Genomic DNA, 23613 nt, shown 5'->3' on the forward strand with positions numbered 1-23613 from the left:
CTAAAGTTATTGTCCGGAAACGACACAGACGATGATGTGATAGCAATATACGACCCCAAAATACTTATGCAGTCATTTAAAAACTAAGTCCATCTATCAGAAAAATACTGAAAATGCAATAAAAAAATATTTTCAAGTTTGCTTCAAACATTATTTCTAAATCATAAAAATAGTTTCTGCCATAGTTTCACAAATTCTATTTGAAGTCCATTTATCAGTAAAATATGGAAAAATTTGCTCTGGATACCTAAATGTTGAGGACGCCGGGGACAGAATCTAGGATCTCTATATCTCCCTTTTGCTAAATAAATGTCCCAGGCTCAATGAAAATAATCACACATTTCGCTTAAGGATTTCCAATTCTATAACATTTGACAAGTAACCTGGTTAGAGAACTAGACAATTAAATGAGGACATGCTGAAGCACGACATGAATTCATTAGTTTTCTAGTTTTTATTAAGTATATTCAGAAGGTAAGCACACTACTAGTCCATATAATAAAATAATTAAATGAATATCAGTTCATTCAACTCCTAAATCTACTGAACAGCAATGGGTCTTTAAGATATTCAGTCTTCTTGTATGTATATGGCATAAATCCTGAAAAAATAAAAAATTAAATGAAGTAAAACAATATGTATATACATTCAAATTAAAAAATACTGAATAAATAACAAGGCAAAAACAAATAACAAAAGGTCACCAAAATGTATTTATGTAAAACAAGGCTAGTGCTCACACTGAAATTTCTCACCTGCGTAACTGGTTATAACTGAATTATAATATGTTGAAAGTCTTTAACATCTACGGTAGGTCTTAATACAGGTAAATGTTTAATTGAAACTTAACATTATTATTGATCCATGAAAATACTGTCAAGGTCACTTGAACCCTGTCAGATGGAAATCACTCATTCCATCAAATATAGTTGACCTCCTTCTTCCAGTATTTGGGAAACAGACCTATTCATGAAACCTAAATGAAGACCAAGAACCATGAAAATGAGGTCGATTGGAAAAAACATATTAAGTTGACATCTACAACCTACACTCATGCTATCCATTGCATACAGTTGACCTACGCACAATATCTGGAAACCATGATGTTGACTGAGTGATCCATGGAAATAAAGTCAAGGTTTGATGAACCATGTGAGATATTTTCACCTTAAAATCATTCAATCCATTGAATAAAGTTGACCTATTACCTATATAGCTGAAAAAAGGACCTAATGAAGAATACTTAATGTTGACCAATCAATAATGCAAATGAGGTCACGATCAAATGCACCGTGTCAGCTTACAATCATTCTATATACCAAATATAGTTGACCTATTGCCCATAGTATCTGAAAAACAGACCTAATCACCAAAAATTTAATGGTGATCAAATGAATTCCATCAGACACACATATCAAGCAAGGACAACAGACATAAGCCAGAAAAACACCTCAGACCATAAAGCCTTTGTATACCAGTTATATTTAAAGAAAGATTAGTGGAATGAAACAGCCATAACAGTTGAAAACAAATGATTTTAATGTCATAAAATTCCCCAAGAATCAATCATGCTCCTTACAATTTTGAGAAAAGAAACATAAACGGGAAGTTATAAGTTGATTATAAATTACTAATGAAACCAGATTTCTGATACTGATTACTTCCGACTATTAAATGACAGTAAATCAAAATGTGTTTAAATCCATTCTTATAAATAAGTTTTAACATGACAGATAATTGTTAACGGCCTTTGTGGTCCAAAGGTAATGTACTTGCTTCAAGTGTGGGAGGTCATTGGTTCAAACCCCAGCAGTTTCAAACCAAATAGGTATTTGCTGCTTCTGACTAAGCATGTGGCATAAGAGCAAAGACTAGGAGTCAGAATAATATGTCCAGGTCTTCCTGTTAAAAATTTGGCTGAGTTTGTCGATCTAGTACAAAGCTGGTTTCATTTTCATACAAAATTTAATAAAAAGTATTACATTTTTTGTAATTACAAAAATATAAATTATCATTTGCCTTAGCTGGAAATGTTTTCAATAATTAAAACAAATAATATGAAATAGATATATTCTTCTGTCAGGTTTCAACAAGGGTAATAGTGATTAGCAATCGTTATAACTGTAAATTTCTTGAGATTAAGGAGAAGAGAAGACAGCAGTGATAGTATATATGAATTTGAAATCATGTGTTAAGATGAATGGTAGATTACTAGTATCTGAATTTTTTGAGTGCACTGTTGGCCTTATACAAGGGGAATCCTTATCTTCTCTTTTGTATTCTTTATATGTAAATGACATGGAGATGGATTTGATAAATCAAAATTGTAAATCTTATGAGCTTAAAATGTTAAATTTATATCTTCTGAGGTATGCAGATAATGTGGTTTTATTTAGTGAAAATGTACAAGATTTACAGCAAATGATTGACAGTGTCAATACTTACTCAAATGAAAAACAATTTATATATTAATTTTACAAAAAACAAAGATAGTAATTTTCAGAAATAGGGGTAAGCCTAAACTGGAAGACAAATGGTTTTTAAATGGTAATATTATTGATATTTGTAATGAGTTTATGTATTTAGGCTTACTTTTTTACTTCACTAGGAATTTTGTTAATACACAAAAGAGATTGTCAGAACAAGGAAAATAAAATTCTCCGCTGGGCGCAGCTTGATACGAATGCAGAGGTCTAACCCTGAACAGTTGGGGCAAGTATGGACACAACATTCAAGCTTGATACAGCTCTGAATTTGGATTGTGATTAAATATTTGACACAGCATAGGTTTCTGACACAGAATGAATGTGGTCTAAGAACTTAAAAAATTTTAATTTACCTATAATGGTCCAATATCCAAAATCTAAATACATGGTTAGATTCAGCATATCAAAGAATCCAAAGAATTCAATTTTTTGATGAAATCAAACAAACTTTAATTTTGGACCCTTTTGACCTCAATGTGGACCAATTTGATAACGGGGCCCAAAAATCAAAATACACGGTTAGATTCAGCATATCAAAGAACCCAATATATTAAATTTTTGTTGAAATCATATAAAGTTTAATTTTGGACCCCAACTTGGACCAACTTGAAAACTGGGCTCATAATCAAAAATCTAAACACATGTTTAGATTCAGCATATCAAAGAACCCCAAGAATTCAATTTTTGTTAAAATCAAACTAAGTTTAATTTTGGACCCTTTGGACCTTAATGTAGACCAATTTAAAAAACGGGACCCAATATTAAAAATCTAAATACACGGTTAGATTTGGCATATCAAAGAACCCCTATAATTCAATTTTTGATGAAATCAAACAAAGTTTAATTTTGGACCCTTTTGACCTCAATATGAACCAATTTGATAGTGGGCCCACAAATAAAAAATCTAAATACATGGTAAGATTCAGCATATCAAAGAACCCCATATATTAAATTTTTGATGAAATCAAACAAAGTTTAATTTTGGACCCCAATTTGGACCATCTTGAAAACTGGGCCCAAAATCAAAAATCTAAATACATGTTTAGATTCAGCATATCAAAGAACCCCAGATATTCAAATTTTGTTAAAATTAAACTAAGCTTAATTTTGGACCCTTTGGACCTTAATGTAGACCAATTTGAAAACTGGACACAAAATTAAAAATCTACATACACGGTCAGATTCGGCATAACAAATAAATAAATGTGGTCAAAGATTTTACTAATCTAATGCGCCATACTGTGTGTGCAATTAAAGATTACTTCTTGAAATTTGAAAAAAAAATAATATTTGAAGAATAATTCTTTTTAATTTTGAAATCTGAAATGAGAAAAAATTTACCCCCACCCACAATTTCTTTTTACCCCCCTCTCCCCTTTTTCCCCCCAAAAAATTCTTTCCCTCAAGATATGGTCATAATCTCAATTCAAATTTCCAATGGAGTTTGCGACCATAATTACCCATTTAAATTTACCGAAGTGCTAACTTAATCTATTTTATAATAGAATTTAAAATATGGTGTCAAATCTTTCATATGGATTTTTTTGTAAAAAAAAAAGATGCAACATTTGCAGATATTTTTACTCATGGTCTTCCTTTATAAATATGCATTTCTTTAAACATAATTTAAAAGCAGTGTAAGGGAAGTAACCAAAATGTTGTATTTGGATTACCTCCTTTACACTGTTTTAAATTGTCTTAATTGTTCATTAACCATTGCTTTATACATAATTTAAAAGCAGTGTAAGGGAGGTAATTCAAATGATGTATTTGATTTATCTCCCTTACACTGCTTTACATTATGTTTTGTACAAAAGTATTTGTCATTAACCAGGACAACCTTGTTTTTCCCCCTTTTTTGCCCCTAATTCCTAAACAGTTTGAGCCATAACCCCCCAAAGCAAATCCTAACTATCCCTTTGTGGTATGGAAACTTGTGGTATAATTTCAGCGAGATCCATACACCGTTCCACAAGTTATTGTCTGGAAACTAGAAAATGCTTATTTTTGGACCCTTTTTGGCCCCTAATTCCTTAGCTGTTGGTACCATAACCCCCAAAATCAATCCCAACCTTTCTTTTGTGGTATTTAACCTTATGGTAAAATTACATAGAGATCCATTCACTTAAACTAAAGTTATTGTGCGAAAACCAATGTGTCTTCGGACGACGAAAAAGACGACCACGACGTCATACCAATATACAACCGCAAAAAATTTTTTTGCGGTCTTATAAAAAGCAGTATATAGTATGTTTAATAAAACACAAGATAACTATTATAACCATGAAACATTATTGACTTAACTTTATTTGAAACTTGTGTTGCAAGTATTTTGAACTATGGCTGTGAAATTTGGGGGTATCATAAGGCACCAGATATTGAAAGGGTTCATATGTATTTTTTTAAATGTATACTGAAAGTAAAAAAGAGTATGGTTAATAACATCAGGTAAATTGTGAACTGAGTAGAATACCTATGTGCGTAGAAAGAGAATATAGAATGGTAAATATTGGATAAAATTATTATGTACTGATAATTGCATATTAAAAAATTGTTATGATGAAATGTTTAGTAGCTGTAATAAAAAACCAAATAATAAGCAGAACTGGTGCTGTAAGATTAAAGATATTTTGCATAAATATGGCTTCAACTATGCATGGTTAAGTCAAAAGGTAGATAATGTAGATTTTTTTCTGAGAATTAAAAGAGAGAAAGGTTGATACATTTATATGCGAAGCAAATGCTTTCTTTCAAGTCTCAAATAAATGTCAATTATATAAAGATATTTTTTGTACACATACTTTAGAATTTTACTTAGACAAACAAGTGAATTATATTTATAAACCTTATATTTGTAAATACCGTATTTCTGCACATAATTTGAATATAGAGACAGGACGATATAATATTGACAGGAAAGATAGATTATGTACTTATTGTAATACAAGTTGAAGACGAATTACACTTTTTTATTGGAATGTAATAAATATGTTGATATTAGGGGGAAATATATCAAACAATATTATTGGAGACACCCCTCTACTTATAAATTGATACAATCATTATCTGTACAAAATATTAAAGAACTAAACAAACTTGGTAATACCATGGAAGTAAAATGAAAGTCAATATAATACTTCCATGGTAACTCTGTGTTATATTTAATATTGTATAATGTATAAGAGTGATTTAATGTATTTAAATCAGGGGCTGATCCAGGATTTTAGGTTAGGGGGGCGTAAACTTAAATTTTTGAAGTTAAATTATCGAAATATTCTTTATTAAGCTGAGGACAACCCATGCTTTGCAAATTTTTTGGGGGGGCGCACCCCCGCCATGCCCCCGCCTGAATCCTCCCCTGTAAATGTAGTTAACATTTGATTATATGTCTATGTGATAATTTAAGGTGCATGTATAATAAGTTTGTCAAACATTGTATATATCCTATAAGCTGTACTTCCTTTTGGAATTAAGTATTATTATAGATGGAAGGTATGGATGCCCCTCCCCCTTATTTAACTGAAAACACCTGATTGAATGAGTAACCATGAGACCAATACAGATTTAATAGTAAACACCAATTTATCAAGGCAATATTATTCACACTGTCAGTTTTTGCATCAATTAGGAAAAAAATACTAAAAACAATTCTTAACCTTTTTATTTAGAAAAAAATGTTATAAACCAGGGTTTTCCCTGGGTCAATTTTCTTTTTCGCCACCTCTTTTGCCAAAACAATATTTTTTTTCACCACTTTCAATTTTTTTTTCGCCAACTAATATATACATATTTTTCATTCAAAACGTTCCTTCTTACTAACCATAAAAGTCAGTTTGAATCATTGTTGTTTACTTCATATCTATTTTTTTAATCAACATTGTTATAAATAAACACTCATAAATAATGAACATTTACGTTTTTAAAGATACTGTAAAATTGCAATATAGATGGATGAAATCATCATTTTTGACTTCCGCAAACACTGGATTCATCTTCAATAAGTTTATCGGTTACTTCCCGTCTAGTAGAAGGTTAAAGATTGAAGTCAGAGATTGTTACTTTTGAACATTTTTCTTATAACAAGGGTTTTCTTTTCCAAACCATAGATTAAAGACAAAGTAGAGAGGTAAAACTATGCTGTACTAAAACATGTGCATCACGAAAACGATTTTGAAGTAACCACTTCAAAAACAATTATTTCTTTCAAAGTTTTTAAAATAATCCTTTAGGTGACATGTGAAGCCATTAAACACCTGTATTATTGTTAATTAGTCCATTGTTACCAATAGCTATAAAATGTAATCAGCTGATTATCAATTTTCTGTCAGAATTGTAACGTGTGACGAGTTCAAGGTAAAAACCCAATATAAACAATAATAAACATTTTTGGTGAAAATTTAAAAAAAAAACAATTATTATTGTTGAAGGCTGTATGGTGAACATTAGTTGTAAACTTATAAGTCATAAGGTCTCTGGTGAAGAGTTGTCTCATTGGCAATCATACCATATCTTCTTATTCTTATTTTAACCTTTTTCATTTTTAAATATTAAAAAATAAATGTGGATAGTGTCCACATGTGGACACAGATGATGCCCCCGCTTGCATATCATATAGTTATAAAGGGACATAACTGAAGAACGGTAAAGTGACAGTACCCAAATTTGATCTTGATCTGAGTTTTGTGGTAATAAGCATTGTGTGTAAGTCTCATAACATTTGGTTGAGGCTAACTTAAGTAGAGAACAGAAACAAAAAATTCAGCAATTTTTCTATTAGTAAACATGCATAACTCTAGAATGGTTGTGTATAAGTTTAATAACATTTGGTTGAGACAAACTAAAGTTAGAAAACGTAAACAAAAAATTTGTACTTGATCTTAGTTTTGTGGTAATGAATATTGTGTATAAGATTCATAATGTTTGGTTGGGGCAAACTTAAGTTACAGAATGGACACTAAAAATTTTGCAATCTTTCGATTTATAAAGGGGCATAACTCAATAATGGTTAAAGTGACACTACCCAAATTCAACTGATCTGTGTTTTATCAGTGGAAGTCAAAATTAAACACTGCATTGTATAAAGCATTGATTGTAGTTTATTCAACTATAATCATGGACAAAGGAAGATAAAAATTACTTGATATTTAGAAGAAAATAAAAATTTTGGAATTTTTCCATTTATAAAGGGCATAACTCTAGAATGGTTAAAGTGACACCACCAAAATTCAAACTTCATCTGTGTTTTGTGGTAATAACCATTGAACAGCTGAAGGACGCCTCCGGGTGCGGGAGTTTCTCGCTGCATTGAAGATCCATTGGTGGCCTTCGGCTGTTGTCTGCTCTATGGTCAGGTTGTTGTCTCTTTGACACATTCCCCATTTCCATTCTCAATTTTATTTTTTACAGAGTTTGTCTTTAGCGCCGTGTGGAGACAGTAGAGTGTCTCCCGTGCTTCAGGTTTATGCTCTTATAATATACTAGATTATGGAGTGTGTGTCCGAGCTAGAACTTCTCTATGTTCATTACTTTAGGAATATTTATCAAAAAGTAGTATTTCACATTCAGTCCCATTCTTCTATTTAGTCAGACGTCAGTCGCTACCCTAATATACCCTATCTTTTGTTTTATTTTTCGGGTTATTTATGACGGATAGCGTTTGACGTCTTTAGCCGAACAGTTTTATCATATTCACATAATTCAATTCATTGTGTGCTGGTTCATATTCTGGACGCCAGTCTTTGCTCCTTTCTAATAAAATCCACATAACAAAAAACAAATATGAAGCTTAGAAATGGAAAAATATTAAAAACTAAACTCGTTCAAAGGGTATCTACACGTCTCAATCTTCAAAATCGCTTATCTAAAAATACTACCATCGCTAACATTTTTAACAATAAAAATCGTGGTTACCCTTCTATCGATAAGTGTCATGCCAAAAAATGACTTACATGTCCCCGTCTTTCCACCAACAATACGGTAAGGTCTACGTTTAATGGTCGCACATTTTCTTTAAATTTTGAAACTGATATAACTTGAAAAACAAACAGTATTATTTATTTACTCACATGAAACAAACCGGGATGCAGTATTCAGTACGTAGGTGAAACTGGACGATATTTATCTAAACGCACGCAAGAACACCTGTATCGTTTTAAAAGACCCAATAAATTCAAAAGTATCATTTATCAACATCTTAAAAAGCACAATCATCCTATTAAATATTTCAGTTCAACCTTTAGAAGTAGTAAATAAGCTGCCTGTTGAATCTCATTCAAAGTTTGTAAGATCACGGAAAATAATTGAATTAAATTGGATTAAAAAATTACAGACAGTCTACCCTCTCGGTCTTAATGATAATATCATGGGAATTGGTGATATATCAAGAACCGATTCTGTTCACATTTTGGTCTTACTAAAGAAATTTATCCTGTTGAACTTACTTTAAATAAAGCTAATACTAACAATGACCACTGTCCTTTCCTCGATCTTGATATCTATATCATTAACGGGAAGCTTAATACAAAAATTTATGATAAAAAAGATGATTTTTCATTTCCTATCGTTAATTATCCATTTTTAGATGGTGACGTTCCCTTGTCACCATCTTATGGTGTTTATATATCTCAACTAGTACGATTCGCTCGTGTATGTAACAACATATTAGATTTTAGCGAGTGAAATTATGTATTACTGAAAAATTATTACACCAGGGTTTTCAATATCATAAACTAGTCAAAACATTTACTAAATTTTATCATCGGTATAAGGACATCATTCGTAAATATAACTCAACATGCAGACATCTTATACGTTCGGGTATTTCACATCCAATCTTTTATGGTAATATTCTTTACAAAGCACAAAAATGTCAGTATTCACCTCAAAAGCTAAAAAAACCTTTAAACAGACTTATTTAGAAGGGATATAGTAACGATACTGTTGTCAGGTCATTAAAGATTGCATATTTTTGCTTTAATATTGATTCACTTATAGGGTCTTTGCATCGGAATTAAACATATTTATTCTAAAACCAGTTGTTGGCATGACACGGGTTATGTTCTTCTCATATATTTTATGACGGTATAATACTAAACCCTTAACAGGAGGGATTGTGCCTGATATTCATATGATGAAGACATAATCTTTCAATCAGTTTAATTGAGGTCTGAAGCTGGCATGTCAGTAACTGCTAGTAGTCTGTTGTTATTTATGTATTATTGTCATTTTGTTTATTTTCTTTTGTTTCCTTTTCTGACATAGGACTCTGACTTCTCATAAACTGAGTTTTACTCTGTGTACTGTTGTACGTTTGTTTTTTCTACATTGGCTAGAGGTATAGGGGGAGGGTTGAGATCTCAAAAAACATGTTTAACCCCGCCGCATTTTTGCGCCTGTCCCAAGTCAGGAGCCTCTGGCCTTTGTTAGTCTTGTATCATTTTTACTTTTAGTTTCTTGTGTATAATTTGGAGTTTAGTATGACGTACATTATCACTGAACTAGTATACATATTTGTTTAGGGGCCAGCTGATTCAGGACGCGCCTCCGAGTGCGGGAGTTTCTCGCTGCATTGAAGATCCATTGGTGGCAAACTTAAGTTAAAGGGACGTACAGACGGACAAGGGTAAAACTTAATGCCCCCACCACTACAGCGGGGACATAAAAATTATTAACCTTTTTTAAAATTGTATAACAAATGTATTTTAGGTCTAGACTAGTGCTAAAATATGACCAGATATTTTTTCCAGTTTTGAATTCAAGCTGTACCGGTAATGATAATCATAAACTTCTATCAATACTATAAATAAAAGTACAAAACATATTTTCCTGGGGAAGACACATTCCAAAGAACTTGAAGATTAATCCATTAATCCATTAATCCAGTAAGGAGAACAAATCTCTGAAGGTTTCCAATAAAATCTGGAGCATTGACATGGATGATAAAGTCAACTCTAAACATTGATTTCATGTACGTTATTGTCTAATAACTATTCATACTGTGTTTTATCTGCTAGTAAATAAAAGATATACCTACCAAATGTTCGTGATTGTTTTATTAATCTTGATATTTCTCTCTGCATTGGTATACAGAGACCTGTTATTTTACGACCATATATCCTTCCTGTATTTGGTGATACAAATTGACTTAGTATTCTACCATTCTGAAAACAAAACAGATCATAGTTACTTTATTCAAATAGAGATTTTTTTGTATTTATATAAGAGTAATTATTTGCATTATAAATTCCCTCTGGTTCTAGTCATTTAACCTGCTTTAATTGAATACTCAAACATAATCCCATAATGATTCAAATGAATGAAATAAATGAATGAAATGAAATACATAAAAATAACCTCTTTTTGTTCATATAAACATAATTTTCAAATAATTTTTTTTTACATAATGAAGACATTGGCAACAGTATGATGACTACCAAGGACTGTTATATTATCATTTTGATACTAAAATAAAATAATGTATGAAAATGCTTGGTTATTATTCTTATTTATATTTATTTTCATGCCTGATACTTTTGTACCCATGTTGTCCAATTCAATACTGCACATAGGAGTTTGTAGGTTCCTTTACAAGAGGCACATGTAGATTATGTTATTTTACCCCAATATATTTCAACATAAAATTAAAAAGGATGAAAAATTGAGCTTTTTCATTGCATAATTTGTCCTTTCTTCATATAATTGTAGTACCTGAAAATAAATGGAGAAGATGTCCATGGGACACAGATGATGACCCTGCCTGCATATAAAGTTATAAAGGGGCATAACTGGTGAACAGTAAAAGTGACGCCACCCAATTTTGAACTTGATGTGTTTTGTGGTAATAAGCATTGTGGATAAGTGTTAAAACTTAACATTGATCACTGATCCATGAAATAAGGTCATGGTCAGGAAACCTTGTCTGAACCAAATGTATACCTTGCAATTATTCTACATACCAAACATAGTTTTCCTATTACTCGTAATAACTGAAAAAATAAACTCTTGACACAGAGATATGTCTTGCCTGTCCACATAAAATTCAGAAAAAGACAATCTGATGGACAGCAACATTGCTTATTAATTCAAAGTCACTGGACCATGATCTTGTGGGCAGGGCCTAGAAATGATCGACAAACTAAGATGTATTGATAGTAATGCAACTATATACAAAATATCATTGATCTGTCACAAGCAGTTCTTATCAAACTGACTTAAGCAGAAAACTTAACATTGAAAATTGCTAATTAATTCAAAGTCACTGGACTATGACCTAGGGGGCAAGGCCAGGGTTGGCAAAGTATTACCTGCCAGGGTTTTCCCCGGCTGGGCAATACTCCCAGAAACGGGTAATACTGGGCAATACTGGGCAATATGATTTTTAAAGCTTATTTCAACACAAAATAGTAAAGACTTGTTGTCGTTTCAAAGTATTATAGCTAAATATATACATTTTATACAGATAACCATTGAGAGTCATTTCTAGAAGATTAAAAATTCAATTTCAATCTCTTCTCCACTTAAATTCTATGTAGGCAAAATACAAGATTTGCACATTTTAGGATACCTTGTTAATTTCCAAGCATTATTTCAATAATCCAAACTTTGAAAAAAATGCATTTTATTGCAGTGTTTATGTGAATTGTAAATCAAATTGCTATACAGTCGACTCTCGTTATCTCGAAGTCAGCCGGACCAGAGAAATATTTCTGTATGTTATGGTCTTTTATTATTATAACATTTTATGTATTCTTCTCTTATTTATTTCTTTGTACAGTTACAATTTTTTCCTGTGGTTTTTAGCCGAGAGAGTAATTTCCAATCGATCTTAGCGTTATTTAAAGTTGACAAAATTGTTCATTCTCGTATACAAGAGATTTTAGAAAATTTAGATTTCTTTTCATTTTCTTTTATTTCAATCTTTTTCTGCAAGAGGAAATACAAAAAGATTAAAGACGCCGATTGAGTAGTTTTGAGTTGATCACCAACGGAAGTTTTTATCCCTACTTTATACACAACTAAGCTCATTAGTGTATGTTTATAGTTAATTGTTTTTAAAACATTTTAAACAATTTTTCATTAACTATAACAATGCATCACGAATTATTTATCATGTTGATCAAAGATAATCTTAGGTAAACACTCGTTGAAAAAGAATGTCAATAATCAATACAGTGGTCAGTGACTGGAAATTTAATTACACGTGTATTGTCAGGTTAACTCTTCAATCCATTTAAATCCCAGAGGTCATGTTTTGACACATGTGTATTAGTTCGAGATAAATAATGAATTTTGAATGCTTTTGTTAACCTTGGGACCGTAAAGGAGTAGGTCCGGTAAGACCCCTTTTTGGGCCCAAAATATAGCATTTTTACAAATTTGTTAAAATGTAAACTTTTAGCTATTTATTGGAAAGAAGAATACTTCTGTTCCATTAATATGGGCTGATTTTGACAATACCATGCACATGCATCGGGTAAAAACATCATAAATTCATGCAATATTACTGAAATCTTCACAATTTTAGCATTTGTGCTAATTTTAAGGTGGTTTTTGTCGAAAATGGAAGTGGCCGCATTTGTGTTCAGTCTTAATATTTAAATATATGTTGTATTTGATGATAATACATAACATATATGAAGGTTGAGACTGAACACTAATGTGGCCACTTTCATTTTAGACAAAATCCATCTGAAAAGTGACGTTTTATGGCATATTTGATAGATTTTTCGTATTTAAGACTTTATTTGAGAGTCTTAATGACCAAATCAGTCCAAATCTTTTACATACACTAATTGAATCGTCTGAAGTAGACACTTACGTGTTTAAAAAAATGTAAAAAATCTTTCATTAGATGTACTTCGAATATTAGGCCAAATCGAGCCCTTACCGGACCTTCTCCTTTAGTTCGAGTCAACTGAAATTTCGACTCATCCAATTTCGACTCATCAGGAGTCGAAATACATATATTTATATGGAACAAAGTTCGGGACCACGAGAAAACTTCGACTCATCCGAAATTTCGAGACAACGAGAGTTAACTGTATATGCAATCATATTGCTAAATAAACACCCTACAGGGTATTGTCATTAACACTTAAATAATGAAAAGGCTGATTATTGTTATATAAACATATCTGTGTTCTAATCTGAATAATTACTTATTAATTAGTTATGTACATTTGTACATATAAATTATTCCAAAGTAATTTTTCTTAGATGTAATTGTTAATTCTTAATATTAGTTATATATATTTGAAAAAAATGATTTTTTTTTGGCTTTATATTAACACTTTGACCAATCCAGACAAAAGGTGATTTTATAGATTTTTAGGAGAATTATTGAGAAAAGCTTTTTCCATTAATATTTGTCTAATGTGTCTTCATGTACACTTGTCTCAGAGTTGCTAGAATATTACTTTCTCAAATGTATACACTTGTACATGTATGTATTATATGACTCTCAAACAAGTAAACCTATTTATAAACCAAAATATGTTTATAAATATCTTAAATGTATTGCATTTGTGTTTGATTACTGAATCCTCTTTAAAATTCAGGCCAGTATCTTATATTACCCAGTATTGCCCAGTATTACCCAGTTAAACCCAGTAAAACCTGGGTTTTCCCAGTATTTCCCACTGGGCTGGGCAATACTCATAAAACCCGGGTTTTTGCCAACCCTAGGCAAGGCATCAAAAAAGCTGTCAAACAGATATGTACTGATAGTAATGCAACTTCATACAAAATGTCATTGATCTATCACAAGTAGATCCTATCAAACTATCTGAAGCAGAAAACTTAACATTGAAAATTGCTTATTACTGTAATTCAAAGTCACAGGACCATGTCCTAGGGGCTTGGCATTGAAATAGTCGTCAAACTGATATGTGCTGATAGTAATGCAATTTCATATTAAATATTAATGATCTATCACAAGTAGTTCCTATCAAACTAACTTAAGCAGAAAACTTAACAATTGTTGATATCACTGCCGTCGCTGGAAACACAATCCCTATGACTCACTTTCCGCAACTTTCGTTGCATGGGAGACAAAAATATATAATTGAAAAACTTTTCAGAAGGAAATTTTAGATCATAAGGTATATGAATACAAGAATATTCAGGTCTTCTTCCTTCTGAAATATAAAGCATACTTTACCCTGGTGCTTCCACCAAATTAGTATCTTTTTGTCATCAAACAATTAAGAAATATGGTATGATTGTCAATGCACCATTAAAGACCAAAGGACAAAGATGTGAGCAATCTAATGTCACTGCACAGCCTTCAACAATGAGCAAAACCCATATCATTCAGTAAGCTATTATAAACTGAAGCAATTCAAAAGAGAAAACTAATGACTTGATATATATACTACAACAATTATAGCTAACGGCAAACCAACAACAACCACTCGATATTAGGCTCCCGACTTGGGATAGGCATATAAAGAAGGTTGTACTTGATTTTCATATGATGAAGACATAATCTTTTAATCAGTTTAATTGAGGTCTGGAGCTGGCATGTCAGTAACTGCTAGTAGTCCTTTGTTCATTTATGTATCCTTGTCATTTTGCTTAGTTTCTTTTGTTACCTATTCTGACATAGGACTCGGACTTCTTTTAAACTGAGTTTTACTGTGCGTATTGCTATGTGTTTCTTTATTTTACATTGGCTAGAGGTATAGGGGGAGGGTTGAGATCTCACAAAACATGTTTAACCCGCCGTATTTTTGCGCCTGTCCCAAGTCAGGAGCCTCAGGCCTTTGTTAGTCTAGTATGTTTTTTAATTTTAGTTCATTTATATGTTTTGGAGTTTAGTGTGACGTCCATTTTCACTGAACTAGCACACAATTTTATTTAGGGGCCAGCTGAGGACCACCTTCGGGTGCTGGATTTTCTCATTGCATTGAAGACCCATTGGTGGCCTTCGGCTGTTGTCTGCTCTTTGGTCAGGTTGTTGTCTCTTTGACATTTTCCCCATTTCCATTCTCAATTTTATTCATGTTTCCCTAAAAATGTTTCTAAATTTCAAATGATTTAGTAGAGGCTTACTCATTTTATTGTTACTTGTTGGAACATTAAGAAGCTGAGTAATATTATATGCATGTTTGTCAAACACTTAAACTTTAAATGTTATTGGAGTAATTTGAATGATGTCAATAATGTATGAATTTATTATTTTTACCTATTTCAAAAATGATACATTCATTACAATTTCTCATTTGAATGTTTGTGTGTATTTGTTTGATTTTTTTGTACTTCTTTGTTTGTTATATTTCAATGTATTTCATGACAGTCTCAGGGAACCTTAATTTTAAAAGCTAATAAACTGTTAAAACAGAGATATGTCTCGCCTTTTTGTAATTTTGATAATGCAAATCTTGAAATTAAACTAGCAATACTTTAACATGTAAGTTATGCAAATATTCAAAGTCAATGAACCATGACTGAAGGTACATGGCTAAACAAGCTCCATTGAAATGAAATGTGCCAATGCTAATACAACTGCATACCAATTACCATTGACTTATCATAAGTCGTTCCCTTTAATCAAACCTAAACATAAACATTAACTTGTAAACTATGTAACAGTTTCAAAGTCAATGAACCATGATGAGGGGGTAGGGCTATATGATCTCAATGGAAACGAGACATGCAAATGCCAATAAATTTGCATACCAAATATCACTGACTTAACATTAGCAGTTCATCTTAAACTGACCTAATCAATAACTAATACATGTAAACTAAGCAAAAGTTCAAAGTCAATAGACCATGACTGGGGGCAGGGCCAAATAATCTCTATGGAAATGAGATATGCCAATGCTTATACAACTGCATACCAAATATCATTAACTTACCACTAGTGGTTCCCCATAAACTGACCTAATCACAAACTAATACATGTAAACTAAGCAAAGTTTCAAAGTCAATAGACCATAACTGAGGGGGCGGGGCCAAATAATCTCCATGGTAATGAGATGTGCCAATGCTAATACAACTGCATACCAAATATCATTGACCTACCACTAGTGGTTCACCATAAACTAGACCTAATCACAAACTAATACATTGTTGCGGCCGCCGCCGCCGGAAACAGCATACCTATGTCCCGCTTTTTGACTCTGTCAAGGCGAGACAAAAACTGTATCACTGTCTTCAAATATTATAGCATTAAATTGTCATTTTTCAGAAACTAAAAATTAGGTTGCTGTCTGCTTTATCAAGGGCATATCCCTGGAAAGACATTAATTTTGATAGACTCAATGTATTCTCCAGGAAAAAAAAGTTTGACTATTTATTACTTTATCAAGAGGCATAACTCTGAAAAGACATAAATAAAATTGGTCAGTTTGGAACTAGATTTGCGTTATTTGGTCACTAACAACATTTCCATATTTCAAATAATTCATTCGTCATTTAAGGGCAATTAGTTCTTTAAGGTGTAAATAGATTGCTTCAATCATATGGGTATTTTTGTAGGTGTTGTAATGCTGATCTTTTTTTTTTCTATGAGGAGTCAATTGATGGTGTCAGTCATATAATCATTTTTATTGGTCTTCTATTGCTGTCTACAGTTTCTGTGTATCTATTGAAGTTTTCTATCTACTTGGCAACAATGCTAAAATTTGTCAAAAAAAAAATTCTCCATTTAACGGAAACAACAGACACCCAGTTTTTTTTTTATCGGACACCCAGTGATTGCCAAATTATCAAATAAGTTGTAGATACAAACAGACCAAAAAAAGGTGTATAATAGGCAAAATACACAAAAAAGGGTGGTATAAATTATCATTAAAGGGCAATATCTCCAAAAAAGAGTCGACTGAAGATTTCAGCCATGATGGCTTTTTGTAAATCTTGTCTTGCTGATCATTTTTACTGTTAAAGTTTCAATCTATCTATTATAGTTTTCAAGCTAATAGGTAGAAATGGAAAAATTGTGAAAAACAGTCATTAAGGGGCAGTAACTTCAATAAGGAACCAACTAATGGCTTTGGCTGTCTTATTTGTAAATCTTTTCTTGCTGATCATTTTAACTATTTAAAATTTTCAAATAATAGGCAAAATGCAAAAAAAAAATGGGGAATGTGTCAAAGAGACAACAACCCGACCATAGAGCAGACAACAGCCGAAGGCCACCAATGGGTCTTCAATGCAGCGAGAAACTCCCTCACCCGGCGGCGTCCTTCAGCTGGCCCCTAAACAAATATGTATGCTAGTTCAGTGATAATGGACGTCATACTAAACTCCAAATTATACACAAGAAACTAAAATTAAAAATAATACAAGACTAACAAAGGCCAGAGGCTCCTGACTTGGGACAGGCGCAAAAATGCGGCGGGGTTGTCTAACAATGAAAACATAACACTGATCGACTTTTGAACCATGAAAATGAGGTCAAGGTCAGATGAACCTTCCAGACAGACATGTACACCTTATAATCATTCCTGACATCAAATATAATTGACCTGCTACTTATAGTATGTGAGATACGTACATATAAATTATTTGTACAACAAAAGACCACGAAATCACTGATCAATGAAATGAAGTCGAGGTCAGTGAACCCTGTCTGATTCACATGGAGACCTTGCAAGAAACCCATAGACCAAATACAGTTATTCTATTACTCATAATAAGTGAGAAATTCTCATGAAAATAAAAACTATACTGTGTTGTTAAGCAGTTGCTGAACCATGAAAATAAGGTCAAGGACAATGACATTATGACAGACAAAAACTTTATAACATAAAGTATCTGTATACAAGGTGTGAAGCATCCAGGTCATTGTCTCCCTGAAATATAAAGCTTTAAAATAAAACTGTAAGCTGTCTTGGACGTAAGATTGTAATCCCTATGTCTCTGATGAGGTTCCTGTACATGTCTTTGACAGACACATGAAAATTCTTTGGGATAGGGAATTACAATAAATGATAACGCAAGGTTTATAATCAATTGTTAAGTTATAAGATGTCTCTTTAATCATGACACTTAAAGAGGTACTAAAACGCTAAAATCATGTTTGTCTTATTCTAAAGTTCGTAATTAACGTTTAAGAATGCAAAAAACCCAATAAAATTTCATCTTGTAATTATCGAGATATTTGCAAATTACTGTCAGTTTGTCATTTGAACACCTGAATGATTTATTAAAACACGCCACTACAACGCACTACTTATACCCAACGGAAGTGACGCACAGTGGGTCACCCTGATCAAATACGTGTGTAATATCGTATGCAAACAGATCAAGGCTTGCTAAGTAAAATAACAGTTTTGAAATATAACGGTGACAATTATTACATTGAGAATATTGATAACCATTTATCGAGGCTTGATAATCGCATAAATATTTTAATCAAATGTTTATAATTAGAAAAGTATTGAAAAACCAAAAGCACAAATCAACTTTTTTTTCTATTAAATATTAACATGTGCATCCTAAAGCGGCGGTAGAAGCAGAAGTAGAACCGTGCATGTTATTTTCCATGGCTGAAATACGGCATTCAAAATAGGACACTCCCAACACGTGCTTCCAAGAGACGACGGAGTTCGATTTGTTAAATTAAACTTTGTGGGTTTTTCTGAGCTACAAAAAAAATTAAAATTCTCTTTCTTACGACTTTAGTTAGCTACAGCAGCATTTCAAAATTATATAAGTTTATTCTCCATATAATGTGAAGAATTGAGAACTGTCAGTCACAGTAATCTGCTTGACTGGTTTAGCAAAAACCTGAATATGTATTGATCAAGCTATTTCATTAAAAATGAAATACTGGATAGACTTGTAATTTATCTATACGGAGATTTAAAAATCAAACAAAATTTTAAAATGGAAATCAGTATAAGTATATATGATTGTCATAGTCCTTGGACCTTATGTAAAAATATTGCTATATGTGTCATAAATACTAACGTTATATCAGATCCCAGCATCATGAGCATAGTCCTACCTACGGACGAATGTAGGATAGAAAGTCACAGTACAAAAATTCACAATTTAGTTTTTAGTTTTTTTGTTTTTTTTTTAATAAGAAAACATTTGTCAAAATAATTTTTGAATTTTTTCTAGAACTTTTATATATATGGAACCTTTGTAAACAAAATTTATTCTGAAAAAATCAATAATAAAAAATAATTGTAAGATAACAATTTGTCAAAGTGGCTGGGTACTTAAATGGTTTCATTATGAGATAGTGCCAATATATATATCATTTCATGCATAAAATTTGACATCTATTCATTACTCTAGGTTTAAATGAACTATTTCATAAATTGTAAAATGAATATATGCAAGTAACCAAAAAAAATTGTAGAAATTTTTCCTATGTTTTCAAACAAAACTAAACAAATAGATATAAGAAGATGTGGTATGAGTGCCAATGAGACAACTCTCCATCCAAGTCAAAATTTATAAAAGTAAACCATTATAGGTCAAAGTACGGTCTTCAATATGGAGCCTTGGCTCACACTGAACAGCAAGCTATAAAGGGCCCCAAAAATTACAAGTGTAAAACCATTCAAACAGGAAAACCAACAGTGATCATATTGTTTTTCTTTAATTGTTTAACATTTCTTACCAATATAACATGTTACTTTTATTATTCTTCCCTTAGTTTATTTATTTTGTATTTACATTGTGTCATAGGTCAAATTTATTTGTTCAGTGTATGTTCAATGGTGTTAATATGTCCTTTGATTGAGTTAAGCTATTTCAGTTGATATTTTATAGTGTGTCTTTCTATGTTGTGATGTTACACTATTGTTTCAGAAAAAGGGTGAAGGTTTGGTACCATTAAAACGTTTAAACCCGCTGCATTTGTTTGCACCTGTCCTAAGTCAGGAATCTGATGTTCAGTAGTTGTCGTTTGTTGATGTGGTTCATAAGTGTTTCTCGTTTCTCGTTTTTTATATAGATTAGACCGTTGGTTTTCCCGTTTGAATGGTTTTATATTTACTTTTATAAATTTTGACTTGGATGGAGAGTTGTCTCATTGGCACTCATACCACATCTTCTTATATCTATAATCTATATAAAAAACGAGAAAAGAGAAACACTTATGAACCACATCAACAAACGACAACTACTGAACATTAGATTCATGTATATGTGACTTTTGTACTATCAAACTTGTTACTTTCTGTCCTGTAACTTTCAGTACATTTGCCATCACAGGCCTATTTTATATGTAAATATATATTAATTTTTTTTTCATTAGAAAATAAGATATAAAACCTATATCGTAGAAACATAAGAGCAATAGAATTATTAAATAAGTTAAAATATATTTGAGCATTTAAAACTACAACTAACACCATTTATATAAAATCTTTAGAAAAAGGGGTGCACATTCCCAAATTACTTGTGTCCTAAATCCTGAATGTTATGATCACACCAATTTTTTTTTTTAAATGAAAAAAATTATACCATACTGCTTTTAAAATATTGACCTTTTCTTTCATTTGAATTTTAAGCAATGACAAATAAATAACCAAACAAGAAAAATATTAATCCTCTATTACCTTTTGATCCTGATAATTAAAACAGTCCGCACTTCAACACTACTGATAAGTAAAAATCCTGTATACAGTAAGGTAATAAAGATCAAACAGTAGCTATTATCCCTCCACTCAGGTAATTAACAACTTGGCCATGCAGAAATGCCACTTGTTGTTTATAAAGTGATAAACTTTATAGTTTGATAATTAACATTATTTAAAAGGTATAACACATACCCGGTTTTTAACGGGCAATTAATTATTTTTATTACATGGAACAGAAGCCTCTACCGTCATATCTTGTCAAGATGTTATGCAACTTTACGCACATGTAAATATAAACTATATCTTTTCTTGACTCAATATTTTTTTTTTAATAAAAAGATAGATTAATAATATATTGACCGTCAATTTGTCTCAGTTCTACGATCAGGAACAATGTTTTCGGTTGAAAACTCAATGTTGAATTATCCCAACCCCATCCCCCCTTTTTCTGTTGAAACATGTTATAAATACACTTTCCTTCTGAAACATATTTTGTTCCTTTTGACAAATTGGTCATAATGAAGAATGAGCCTTGAATGGGTAGCAAAATTCATTGGCAGTGCTTTAAATCAACGATCAGAAGAAAGTTCATTTATTAAACAACGTTTACATAAGCCGAAGAAGTGATCCACACTGCGTCACTTCCGGTAGATTTGGTTTTAGTGCTGTTTCCGGAAGTAGCATTGATTGGATTTTCCTAAGGTAAAACTGGTTGAACTTTACACGCTATTATCTCTGTAATTAGTGGACCAACCATTGGGTTTTTTGGCATTTTTTATCAATTATTTCGAACTTTTAGATAAGAATTACTTATGTGCGTTTTAGTACCTCTTTAAATATATAAGCTGCCATCTTATGTTTATAACATAATATGTGAGAATAATATTTGTTACAAAGATCATGTTATCTCTATGTTAGAAATACATACCTTATAATCTAATTTGACACTATACTGACATAATATACATCTTTTCTGTTGTTCCTCATATGGATTGATCATATTTGGTACTGGCTATAAAGAATAAAAGTTACATGTAGTATGTTTATGTGATATGTACCAATTGAGTTTTGCTCTTCCTTACTTCATGTATATACATGTTGCAATTTAAACAAGAGTACATAAATGCTGAAAGGACTTGCATGTTTTATTGATTATAACCAAATCTTATGTGAAAGTCTATGAGATCAAGTTCTTACTTCAGGTATCACTAACACTTACCATTTTCACTGAACCATGAAAATAATGTCAAATGAACCCTGTCAATTAGGCATGTTCTCCTTTATACAATCACTCTTTAAAACATATATTGTTGACCTTTAATTTGCTAATATAGTATCAGAAAAACCTATCTTCTTACAAAACCTTAACGTTGACTATATATAGCTACTTAAACATGAAACAAACCCCTGTCTGACAAATGTACTTTATTTTTTATTTAGGAAATGGTATATACATGTACAATAGAAGATATGAATTACACAGCCCTTTTACTTCCGAAATATAAAGTTTTATATAAACTAGAGAAAACTGACATGTCAGCAAGGGCCCCGCTTGCACATATTTATGTATGGCAAAAAGACTGATTCATACATATAAAATCAATTTTCATAAATTTTGACACCAGCAATTTATTCAGGATGTGTTCTCAATTAATATATGTTTAGTTAAAATCCAATCACTATGACATGTATTTTGGTGGGTATTTTGTAAATGCTGGGCAACCAATAATTTTGACACAGAAAATCATTTTGTAAAAGCAAATGATTCCTTTTTCATTTAAATCCTAGCACGAAATATGATTCTCAGAATTTATCATATTTTCAGGAAAAAAACTAAGTTTTTAACAAAATTTTGACTTGAGGAAACAATTTGGAATGCATATTATGCCTCTATTATATATCCATTTTTTATGACATCCTACTATGTAAGAAGAAGATGTTTCTCAAAATTTGTGATTTTTTTCAAACAACTAGAGGCTCTAAAGAGCCTGTGTCGCTCACCTGTATTTACTGATGCTTTGGAAATCATGTAAAAATCATAATTAATAGTATTAGATATTAGATATTATAATGATATCTAAGATAATAACAAAAAACTGCAAAATTTTTGTAAAATTACTAACTCAGGGGCAGCAACCCAACAACGGGTTGTCGGATTCGTCTGAAAATTTCAGAGCAGATAAATCTAAATCTGATGAACATTTTTGCCACCTGTCAGATTTGCTCTAAATGCTATAGTTTCAGAGATATAAACCAACAAAATGCTTCGCTGGGCGCAGCTTGATACGACCGCAGAGGTCGAACCCTGAACAGTTGGGGCAAGTATGGACACAACATTCAAGCTTGATACAGCTCTGAATTTGGATTGTGATTAAATATTTGACACAGCATAGGTTTTTGACACAGAAAGAATGTGGTCTAAGAATTTGAATTTTTTTAATTTACCTATTATGGTCCAATGTCCAAAATCAAAATACATGGTAAGATTCAGCATATCAAAGAACCCCATATATTCAATTTTTGTTGAAATCAAACAAAGTTTAATTTTGGACCCCAACTTGGACCAGCTTGAAAACTGGGCC

General features: G+C 31.7%; 1 protein-coding gene across 1 annotated transcript in view; it reads right to left on the reverse strand.

The window, feature by feature from the left end:
* Positions 1-439: 439 nt before the first annotated feature.
* The window catches only part of LOC127734952 (uncharacterized), a 36483-nt gene continuing 13309 nt past the window's right edge, over positions 440-23613 (reverse strand). The window contains exons 3-5 of the mRNA XM_052245002.1: positions 21960-22043; positions 10519-10645; positions 440-601 (exon numbers count right to left, since the gene is read on the reverse strand). Of these exons, the coding sequence (XP_052100962.1) occupies positions 528-601; positions 10519-10645; positions 21960-22043 (285 nt within the window). The 3' untranslated portion in view covers positions 440-527. The remainder of the gene's footprint in view (positions 602-10518; positions 10646-21959; positions 22044-23613) is intronic.

Source organism: Mytilus californianus, unplaced genomic scaffold (genome assembly GCF_021869535.1).
Source record: "Mytilus californianus isolate M0D057914Y unplaced genomic scaffold, xbMytCali1.0.p SCAF_3, whole genome shotgun sequence".
In the NCBI taxonomy this organism is placed as follows: domain Eukaryota; kingdom Metazoa; phylum Mollusca; class Bivalvia; order Mytilida; family Mytilidae; genus Mytilus; species Mytilus californianus.